Source organism: Sinocyclocheilus grahami, unplaced genomic scaffold (assembly GCF_001515645.1).
Source record: "Sinocyclocheilus grahami isolate Dianchi unplaced genomic scaffold, SAMN03320097.WGS_v1.1 scaffold81.1, whole genome shotgun sequence".
Lineage (NCBI taxonomy): Eukaryota > Metazoa > Chordata > Actinopteri > Cypriniformes > Cyprinidae > Sinocyclocheilus > Sinocyclocheilus grahami.
Genome location: NW_015505260.1, coordinates 1631576 through 1642356, shown reverse-complemented (window position 1 = coordinate 1642356; position 10781 = coordinate 1631576). Strand labels below are relative to the sequence as shown.

Genomic DNA, 10781 nt, shown 5'->3' with positions numbered 1-10781 from the left:
ATTCATTCAATTGATTCATTCGAACGGCTGATTCATTCAGGAATGAATCAAGTGATTGTCTTTATGAACAGGTAATCATGAATCACTGACTCACTAGATTCGTTTAAAAACGCAGATCATAAACGAGACACCGCTGTGTTTGAATGGAGATGCCCAGCGGCTGAGCTGTGTCTTTGTTTCAAACTATTTTTGACGACGAAATGGAGCAAAATCAGACAATAGTGTTCTAGTCAGACAATGTAAGTCACTTAATATTAACTTGTTGTTTATTGAATTGTAGGGATGTAACGATTAACGGCGAGCCGGTTGAAAATCGATTTAAATATGTAACGATTCAAATCGGTTGAGATGCTCAACAAATCGCGATTCAGTTAGGGTAGGAGTTTATATGAATGTATGTCTGAGGGGAGCTTACTGTCTTTCGATGGTATTTTTTCTTTTCCTCTTGCCTCTGTATAATGCATATCAGGACTCCAGACTCATTCTTCCCACTGCTTTCGAATTCGCGATCTTGTTGTCACTGTTTTGCTTTCATCTACACACCTTTCATTTTTTTAAGACTAAATCAAAAGATGGATTCATTGTTATTCTTAATCAAAAAGCACAACAATAAAAAATCAGTGAGATACCATGACAAACTAGCTTACAAAACGTTTATTAACAAAAACGAATAAGATGAGGCATGGCACACACATGCTGTATTATATACCGACTAATAAATTACAGAACATTTAGCAAACACTGAGGAATCAAATAAATAAACGAGAGCCTCCATAGCTTAAGGTAAACAGCAAAGATAAGTTTAAAAACAAAAAGAAAAGTAAAACTAACGGTGACAGTGCTTGCATGTTTCTCTCCCCACAAGAATACCAGCATGTTCACCTTCTCTGGTTTAAGAAGCGGTCTTTTACTTGACTTTCGCTTGAAAACCATCCATCGTTTCCTCAATATGCTTGTAATTTTTGCTGCGCAGAGCTTCGCGCTCGTGCTGACGTGGCGAGTATACTCTCTAAGCGCTGTTTCATTAAGCTTTCAGTTTCGTTTGCCCTTTGATGTTTCTCACATGCAACAGAAATGGAAGCGCTTATGAGTTGACCAACGCGGTTGTCGCGCCAGTGCGACCGCGCACAAAATTGTCGCACAGGCAGAGAAAATGGTCGCAGTCTGGAGCCCTGCATATTAAAGCCCTGTTCAAGACATTGATGCTTGCATATAGAACAGCCTCAGGCTCAGCACCCGCCTACTTCCACTCACTATTACGAATCTACATCCCCTCCAGAAGTCTGAGATCCGCTAGTGAGTGATGCCTCGTGGTAAAAAAAAAAAAACTTTTTCTTTCTTTTTATTTATTTTGTCCCTTTCTCTAGCTTGTACGTATTTGAACAATGTCTAAAACTTGGTATTTCAAGCACTTCCTGTGTCTGTTTGCCTCTTTACATTAAGCTTTCAGTTTCGTTTGCCCTTTGATGTTTCTCACATGCAACAGAAATGGAAGCGCTTATGAGTTGACCAACGCGGTTGTCGCGCCAGTGCGACCGCGCACAAAATTGTCGCACAGGCAGAGAAAATGGTCGCAGTCTGGAGCCCTGCATATTAAAGCCCTGTTCAAGACATTGATGCTTGCATATAGAACAGCCTCAGGCTCAGCACCCGCCTACTTCCACTCACTATTACGAATCTACATCCCCTCCAGAAGTCAGAGATCCGCTAGTGAGTGATGCCTCGTGGTAAAAAAAAAAAAACTTTTTCTTTCTTTTTATTTATTCTGTCCCTTTCTCTAGCTTGTACGTATTTGAACAATGCCTAAAACTTGGTATTTCAAGCACTTCCTGTGTCTGTTTGCCTCTTTAAGAAGAATCGCTTTATGTATTTCCCAATTGTAAGTCGCTTTGGATAAAAGCGTCGGCAAAGTGACTAAATGTAAATGTAAAGTTCATAAGTGCAGCACTGCTTTGTTTACAGCGGAAACCAAGTTTTCTTTTCAGTGTTGTGGAGCTTTTGCTATGTTTTTGGGGGGCCTTACCCCTCTGAAGTTTGGGAAGCTCTGGTCTAGAGTCATGAAATGATTGTCGAGTCATCAAATAGAGAATTAGAAGGAAGTAAATACAATGTCATTAATCAATATATTAAGATAACCTATGTTAATTAAATGACTAAAATAGCCTATAGACAATAATGAGCAATAATAATTCACCACATTGGTGCAATGACAAATTCAAGCGCACAGCTTTACCTAATTAATAATTAATATGTTTAGTTATAGCATTTATAATTTGAATTATACAAGAAGAACACCAATAAACTTCGGGTAATCAATTTATTAAAATTTAATTATTTAAAAACATTCATTAGCCTACATCAGATCGGATTTTTTTTCTTCAGGAAACTGGCAGACTAGAATAAATAGCAACACAGAAGTGAACAATAAACAGTAGAAATGGCTAAACAAAAATTAAATAATTAATCCAAATTTTGAACAATTATGAGTAACATTAGGATAAAACGTCTAAATATGATATATTGATCGCCGTCAGATGCTGAGCCGACAGGACGCTTTACTTATCTCCCCACCATCAGACTCTCTATCGTTCATGGCATTTAGTGCTTCTTATACCTCTTCAACATTCATAAATCGCTGCCTTTTACTCATTTTGTCTATATTTATGAAACTGATAACCGCTAATTCAATGAGTGAAAGGCGTTGCCTAGCAATGTACTATATTAAAACATAAGCGGCACGAAAATGACAGCACGAACATACAGGCATTATATAGCGGGTAAATTTGACCCGCGCTTATAGGTATAAATGCCCCATTTTTTAATCTGGTTTTATCTAAACAGTTTTTAACAACAGGGGATTGTAAATCACACAATTTTAGTAAAAGTCAGGGACTGGAAGACTTGAATGTTTTAATAAAAATCTTTTATGTACGTTTTAAAAACAGCCACGGGTTCTAGTGTTAAGCCATATTAAGTGTTTATGGTTTTCTACGGGAGGAAAACGCTTAATGAGAGACTGCGCATTGTGTTCCACAGCCATATCACCCTGCAACCTGGTCAGTACCTGGATGGGAGACCTCCTGGGAAAACTAGGTTGCTGTTGGAAGTGGTGTTAGTGAGGCCAGCAGGGGGTGCTCACCCTGTGGTCTGTGTGGGTCCTAGCGCCCCAGTATAGTGACGGGGACACTGTACTGTAAAAAGCACCATCCTTCGGATGAGATGTTAAACTAAGGTCCTGACTCTCTGTGGTAATTAAAAATTGCATGGCACATCTCGTGAAGAGTAGGGGTGTAACCCCAGTGTCCTGGCCAAATTGCTGCCACTGGCCCTTGTCAATCATGGCCTCCTAATAATCCCCAACCACTTGATTGGCACCCCCCCCCCCACATGATTGTAAAGCACTTTGGGTGTACAGCAATACTCAAAGTGCTATATAAATTAAATAATATTAAATAATAATATGCTATATAATAATAATAATAATAATATTCTGCTGTTCTGTAGCCACGGATTAGTGGGTCTTGTCTTTTTCTCCTACAGGTGACTTGCAGGACCCTGTACGCTTTGGTACTAAATTATTTTTAATCGTTTAACCTCCACAGTGTCTTGTCTCCATTGGCAACACGCATGATTTGTGTTGATTGCAAGTGACGTCGCAGGTGGCGATTACACGTAACATTGTAATTTTCTTTTCTTTTTTTCTTGTCTTCACCACCTGGCTATTTTTGTAAAATGATGAGATTGAATTAAAAAAGTAAATAAAAAAAGATTGCAAGTGACGTCACTTGCAGAAGTGCAGGTGTCTGAGAGTGCAAGTGCATGTCTGCAGCCAGACCCTTCTTGAAAATTCACCCAAAAATGGGCAAAACAATTATTTTCACTATCCACTTGGTTTGCATTCCTGAACAAAAGTAAACTGCCTTCATTACATGCCTTTAATACAGTTGCATTGTAAAATCCTCTCACATGTATTGCTGAGATGTTAATGTGTTTCTCACGTCTCTTCAGTGCTGTCACAGCTGCTGCCCTTGCTGCATGGGAATGTGAACAGCAGTAAAGTCATAATCAACGAGTTCCTGGAATTCTGTCGCCAGCAAACATCCTCACCCACAGAAAGTCCTCAGAATTGTAATGACAATGTCCCACCCAGGTAAACCAGCTTACAGTGTCATACTGAAAGTCAGCATCAACCCAGTTCCCTTGACAAAACAAGATTTTGCCATTGGCTTTTGGATTACTGCAGAAAATAAGCGCTGTGACCTACACAAGTTTAAAATTCTTACTTTTTTAAAAAATTATTATTATTATAATTTTTTTTTCAATCTTCTCAAATTAACAACTTTTATTAATTTTGAAGCTTAAATACAATCAGAAATAAATTAAAAACAAAAGCTAGTGATGGGATAAATTGGAAAGTTTGAGTAGTTTGAAAGAGCTTTATTATAAACAATGAGGCTGTAAAAGTAGACTGAGTTTTCCTGTTTTGTGATGACCTTTAATGTCCCTGATAACATCTGTACTCCCCCTTAGCCACTTGTTTGTAACAGCCTGTTTAAAGGCATATACAAGCTTACAGAAATCACAGAGTATTACTGATGCTTTTTATGTCGTCAGAGTAAAACATGAAAATATCGTGAGCTTTTGTTAAAAACAAACCCTTATTTCAGGCATTTGCCAGAACCCCATTTTAAAAAAACAAAAACATTGGGACATTCAAGAAGATGGAATTTGTTGTTATTTTGGTGTATATTTCTTAGTAAATTGAATGAATCATTTGCCTAATGCCTGGAAAACATGTTGTCATTGACTTCCAGTTGCACTCTGAGGAGTGTTTATGGGAGCATGTCAGAATTATGAAGCTACACAAAACACATTTCTAAGCATATTGTCTTATTATTTGGCAAAAGGATCCAAATCAGGCGTATCATAAAGGAGCATGCCGTGTACGAAAAGCGCTCCACTTACAGACGATGCTGCTGGTACGTGCATCCAGAAGTTCTGGCCCGTCATTCTCAGCAAGCCTTGTCCGTTCCCTGCCAGTGGACCTACCTCACCTCCGGCGCTCAGATTACCCGCGACGAGCACGCCGGCTCACAGGGCAACTCGCCCACCACGTCCAGTTCCACCACACCCTCCAACAAGAGGAAAAGCGCCAGCAGCCACTCCATCACGAAGTACATGAAGAAATGTGGCTACTCTGAACAGGTGCAGTGTTGAAGACTTTTTTTTTTTGGCTTACTACCCATTTGTCTTCTGCTAACTTTGCTGTTTATTACACAATGTATTTAGACTGAGACCATGGAGACCGATGGCTTCCAAGCAGACACTGAAGATGATGAAGACGATGATTGCATCATCATTGGGGAACAATCTGGTTGGTGTATGTTGCTAATAAAGCTTGACAACAAACAAATCTGCCAGAATTAGCTTGATAAATGTGTTTTTTCCTCATAGGATCCTCTGAACAGGATGCCAACACATCCTTGCGACAAACCAAGAGAAACACGGAGCCCATGGACACGAATGCATCCGAAACTGCTGCTCTTGCCCTACCCTGCCTTACCCCAGCCACCGCCTGAGATCTGACCCCTTCTTGTTGGGTTTGCATGCATGTGAAGCAGACACTCAAAATCTGATCTACAGTTCGAAGGATCATACCGTATTAAAGGTCCCTGGAATTAATAATTTGTTTCCTCTTCTTTAAGTGGAGATGTGCTAGATGGTCTACTGCTCTTCTTCATAGGAGAGGTCCCACTTTTTGAAAGCGTGTAAAGACTCTGCTGGTACATTCATCAGCTCTGACACATCAGGAGGTTGATGCTGTCTGCTGGGTTCAGCGCTCGGCACCATTGTTTTAAATCCTTAAATTTTTTTCTCTCTCAGAATACTTGAAATGGTGTATGTCTTTCAAAAATAATGACAATTGAAATATGTTGCACTTTTATATTCCATTTGCGTTTCTTTTTCTTTTACCCCCATCTTAACTTCTTTAGCCCACTAGAAGTTTTTCCCTTGTTCCAAGAGGCTTTGTATAAAAACAGCTTATGCCATTTGTTGCCCAGGCTGCCTTATGTGGTGTAAATACTATTTTAGTTTTTTTGAACAATGGTGTAGAAGCTCAAATAGTATGTGGCCATCTAACGGGAAAAAACAGCGGCATTGGCATTTCTTTTGGTGAAGTGTTTTCTTAATTGTCTCGAAATAAACTGCGCCGTAGTTTGCTACAATGGGTTTCCTACAAAGCTTGTTTAAATAAAGCATTATTTAAAAATGAATATTTTTTTAATATGCTGTTAACAGACATTTTCCTTCCATGTGATCACATGTACAAGAGTTACTTTTACATTTGGTTTTTCACATACACGCATCACATTCGACAATGCATTTTATTTCATACATCACATCAAATGCAACAGAACACAACATTTTGAACTTGACAAAATAATGTAAAATACAAGCACTGTTCATTTTTAATATAGCATGGTTTAATAAAGGAACAAGCTGGTGACAATATTCTTCTGCAACGGAATCAGTCTAATACCCAAAGTATTCACAAAAGCAGGTGCATTTTTAACTTGACTGTGCAAGGTTTCCGGTGTCAGCCACTTTACAAACACGGTCCATTGTACTCCATAATATTGCAACCTGGTATTTGTTATATTTTTCATAATTATAAACACTTGTTTGTAACGCAATAATTTACCATTTTACTGCTAGTTATAATTTAACCAGCTTCTAATGAAGCAAAATTCTTGCATGTTGATGGTAAATGGTTTACTTTTGTGTTTAAAAATCAGGTGGAGCTTTGATGCCATCACATAGCTTTTCAAAATATATTCATTTATTGGTAAATATATTTATCGTCTAGTGTCTCTGCTGTTTCTCTCCAGAAGTCATTTTTAACATAACCATTTGTAAATGCAAGGCTTCCGGTGTTTATCACTTCGTTATCTTAGCTGTTATGCTGCTAAAAATTGCAAACTGATATTTATCATATTTTAATTCATTATCATAACCATAAACACACGTTTGTAGCACAAACAGTTTTACAGTTTACTGCGCTTTATTATTACTCTATTATTCTTCTAGTTTAGATCTAGTGGCTAATGAAGTGGAAATCTTGCACATTCACAGATAGGCCAGTGTTGCAAACGTGAGGACAACTAGTGCAAAAAAAATAAATAAATGAAATTTGTCACGTGCACCATACACTTTGGGCTTTATTATACAAGTCAATTAGCTGACATGTTGACAAATCAAATGAGTGGACATTTATCTGCATTAGGAGGTAGATTGTTGGAGACCAGAGCTTTTTGTCTAATTTAAGTTGCGTTGTAACATTCATGCGTAGTTTCATTTATGTTAAGCAGGAAATAAAGCACAAAAGACGATCAGAACTGGGTAGAGCTCATGTTAGATACATTTCAAACTGTTTCTGTTGTCACAATGAGATTTTATGGTACATCGACATTTCTCTCTCGGCAGTAGCTATAAAGTGCTTTAAACGACGAGATCCTCTTAAAGACCATTTCCAACCGAACTGAGCATCTTCCGTCATATAATGACTGGTCATGATGCCTCAAGCAACAATGCATTAGAACAGAACAGATTGTTTGGAAATTGGCCCATACGGTGCTAACACTCCACATAACATCACTGACAGGAAAACCTGTGTTTAGCACCATATAAATCTACCTAGCACATGCCGTGGACACACTCAATGTATCGGGCTCATCCTGTGAAACCGTGTGGGATTGTGGTGGTGGACTAGGAGCGGCGAGAGCGCAGGCAGGGACAGCAGTGACCAGGGAGACACAGCAAGACTAAATGTTCAGCTCAGGATCTTGATGTTCTCTAACAGTGCTGCTTTAAGCAGAATAGCATTCTTTCCTCCGGCTGCAGCGATGTCTGCCTGCACTGCGGCGTCCCATGAAAAGGTCAGCTCGGCTGCTGGGGCCTGGAAGGTGAAAACAAATTGATCATTTTGTATCGAATTAAACATTGTGGACTTTTGTTTAAACTTGACTTACCAGGTTGCACTCATTCAGAGCCAATTCCTCATCATCCTTTAGTTTTTGTCCTCCGGGTGCCATCAGCTCAAAGGGTTGCCAGCCGTTCTCTAGAGAATCGCGCACAAACTGGTACAACGCTGCCACCCTCTCCCACGCCAGGAAAGTGCCTGCAGAGCATTTCAAATTTAATTTATGCTGAAGAACAAGTTTGCCAAAAGAAGACAACACACATCTATGGGGCAAAGCATTCTGGAAGGTTTAAAAGCTTCAATGTGCAACTCACATTTGATTAAAAAAAAAGGCTATTTGAGCTGTTTGTCAACATCATTCAAACATTTTATGCCAAAGCCCTCTGTGAAAGACCCCTTACCTGAAAATCTAGAAATATATATATATATATATATATTTACAAAATAAAATATTACAATATAAAATGGTAAATACGAATTTTTAATAAATAGAGAAAATATTTGGTTAAAATATAGCTGTAAAGTGAATAAAATAATTGAGATTAATCTCATTTTCAATTTGTTTTTATTTTAGTTTTTAACAAAAGTATTTAACCATTTTAAATTTTCTTTAAAAATTTTTAAACTGCGGTTTAACACTTTATTACAATATATAATATTAAATGTATATTTTTCATTTATAAATGGTATACATGCGTGTTAAATATTATAAGGAAAATATTTGGTTCTGGCTGCCAAAAGAATACTTTTCAATTTTATATCATTTGTTTTTATTTACTTTTTCCTGTTCTGTTTACTACTATATTGCAAAAATCATTTAGAAATATAAATATGTTAAACAGTATAGTGAAAATATTTGGTTAAACTATGGCTGCTAATGGAATACAATAATTGTTTAATTTTATAATGTTTTATTATTTTTTATTTTATTTACTTTTTGCTTTGCCGTTTACAACTATATTACAATTCAGAATGTTAAATACATATTTATTTTTCCATTAATAAAGATATTATATCAATGTGTTAAATATTACGTGTAAAATGCCTAACAACGGAATAAAATAGATTAATTTAATTTTTAATTCAATTTTATTTTATAACTTTGTACACTATTTTTAACTTTTTTGTTACACTAGTTTTATGTGTATATATATATATATATGTGTGTGTGTGTGTGTGTGTGTGTATATATAATTAATAACAATTCAAAACTACCCACCCTGCAGTATATTTTCATCCGGTAACCGCACTCTCAGAAGCACGTAGTTGTACTTTCTTCTCTCCCTCTGCTCATCTTTTTCACGCATGGCTTTGGTTCGCAGCATCGTGTTTCTCTCCACGATTTCACTCCTGCGATGAAGGAAGATCATAAAAACACGGTAAGGCTTTTATTACCTTATACAGCTCAAACGCCACCGTTGTTCATTTCTTTACTTCAGTTGCTGTTCTCTTTTCAGTTCCTCCGCGGTGAGATTGTAGAAGTCTGGGGGAAGCTGGAAGTGTGTGGCGTGCTGTGAGGGTCTGAAGACCTGTGTCTGATGGTCCAGCTTGGCTCTGACCGGCTCGCCCTTCTGCAGCCGCTCCAAATGAGCCTTCATCTGCTCCAGAACCTCCGATTCCTGCGCCGGCAGCACCAGGAACTCCTCAGTCCTGTCTGAGAGACATTATTCCGACGGAGAGCATGTGAGGACATTGCACACTTTACCCTTAAATATAACACTATGTACACATTACCTTCGCCATCTACTGGCAGCGTGGTGCTTTCAAATCCCAAGGCCTGAAGATACTCCCGAGATCCTTCAATCCCACTGACCTTCTCCTTCATAAATAAAAGGACAAAATATAAGTGCATTTGCTGTTTGAATTGACATTTTTCTCAATCCTGGCAGTGAAAATGCTCATACCTGAAACACTTTATTGCTAAGTTTGATCTTCCTGTACTTTTCCTCAGTCGGATTCTTACAGATGTTTTCGACGTACCTGTCCACGCATTACAGGTTTCAGTTAAACATTATACAAACACTCAGATATTGTTGCGCAAGGTTCAAATAGTCCTCACTTGCTAATGACGTCAACGGCAGCCTTTACTTTCTCTTTGTCTTTATTAAAGGTGTGAATCATCATAATGGAGGCCTCTATCGCATCCTCTGAGAACCTCTGTGAAGAAAGCAGAACCTTCAGGAACATCCACATGTAAGCTCTTCAAAAAGTCATCAAGATTGTGTCTGTAATAACCTCACCATCAGAATGGCCTCCTTTATGTGCATTTCTCTTTCGGTCTTTGTTAAGGTTTTTCCAGTGAGAGGACAGATGAAGAAAACTCCCGACACTGAGAAACAAGACAGATCCTTCTGTGGAACACCAGAGCCCTTGAAAAGGTACAAATCAATACGGTCAGGAAAAGGGTAATGCTGCTATTGAAATGAGCCTGTACTGGATCTGAAATCTTAAAGGGACAGGCCACTCAAAAATGAAAAATCTGTCATCATTTATTCATGGAACACAAAAAGAAGCATTTTGAAGGATGTACTGGCCTCCAAAAAGGCTCTTATGCATATTTTGAAGGTGAATGGGGACTGGAGCTATCAAAATGACCAAATATTTCATAGAATAATAGCTTAAATTTCTCACAAAATCTATTCCTCACAAATAGTTAGACGGTATACTCAATAGTCATTCTGCAGCTATTTAATTGCATTATTTTATATTATAATGTAATCAGACTTTATATTAAAATGTAATCAGGCTTTTAATTAAAATATTTTTATATATTATTTTATGAAAATAATTTGAAAAAAAT

At 37.8% G+C, this 10781-nt stretch overlaps 2 protein-coding genes across 7 annotated transcripts in view; one reads left to right on the top strand and one right to left on the bottom strand.

The window, feature by feature from the left end:
* Positions 1 to 7416, top strand: part of LOC107586411 (chromatin assembly factor 1 subunit A-like) — a 28393-nt gene extending 20977 nt beyond the window's left edge. For both annotated transcript variants that reach the window (XM_016273769.1, XM_016273770.1), the window contains exons 13-16: positions 4009 to 4150; positions 4908 to 5205; positions 5290 to 5374; positions 5455 to 7416. In XM_016273769.1, coding sequence (XP_016129255.1) covers positions 4009 to 4150; positions 4908 to 5205; positions 5290 to 5374; positions 5455 to 5579 — 650 coding nt within the window. In that variant the 3' untranslated portion in view covers positions 5580 to 7416. The remainder of the gene's footprint in view (positions 1 to 4008; positions 4151 to 4907; positions 5206 to 5289; positions 5375 to 5454) is intronic.
* ubxn6 (UBX domain protein 6) overlaps positions 6093 to 10781 on the bottom strand; it is a 6621-nt gene continuing 1932 nt past the window's right edge. For all 5 annotated transcript variants that reach the window (XM_016273773.1, XM_016273772.1, XM_016273774.1 and 2 more), the window contains 8 exons: positions 10222 to 10350; positions 10041 to 10138; positions 9886 to 9961; positions 9716 to 9800; positions 9416 to 9635; positions 9201 to 9331; positions 8031 to 8179; positions 6093 to 7957 (listed from right to left, as the gene is read on the bottom strand). In XM_016273773.1, coding sequence (XP_016129259.1) covers positions 7832 to 7957; positions 8031 to 8179; positions 9201 to 9331; positions 9416 to 9635; positions 9716 to 9800; positions 9886 to 9961; positions 10041 to 10138; positions 10222 to 10350 — 1014 coding nt within the window. In that variant the 3' untranslated portion in view covers positions 6093 to 7831. The remainder of the gene's footprint in view (positions 7958 to 8030; positions 8180 to 9200; positions 9332 to 9415; positions 9636 to 9715; positions 9801 to 9885; positions 9962 to 10040; positions 10139 to 10221; positions 10351 to 10781) is intronic.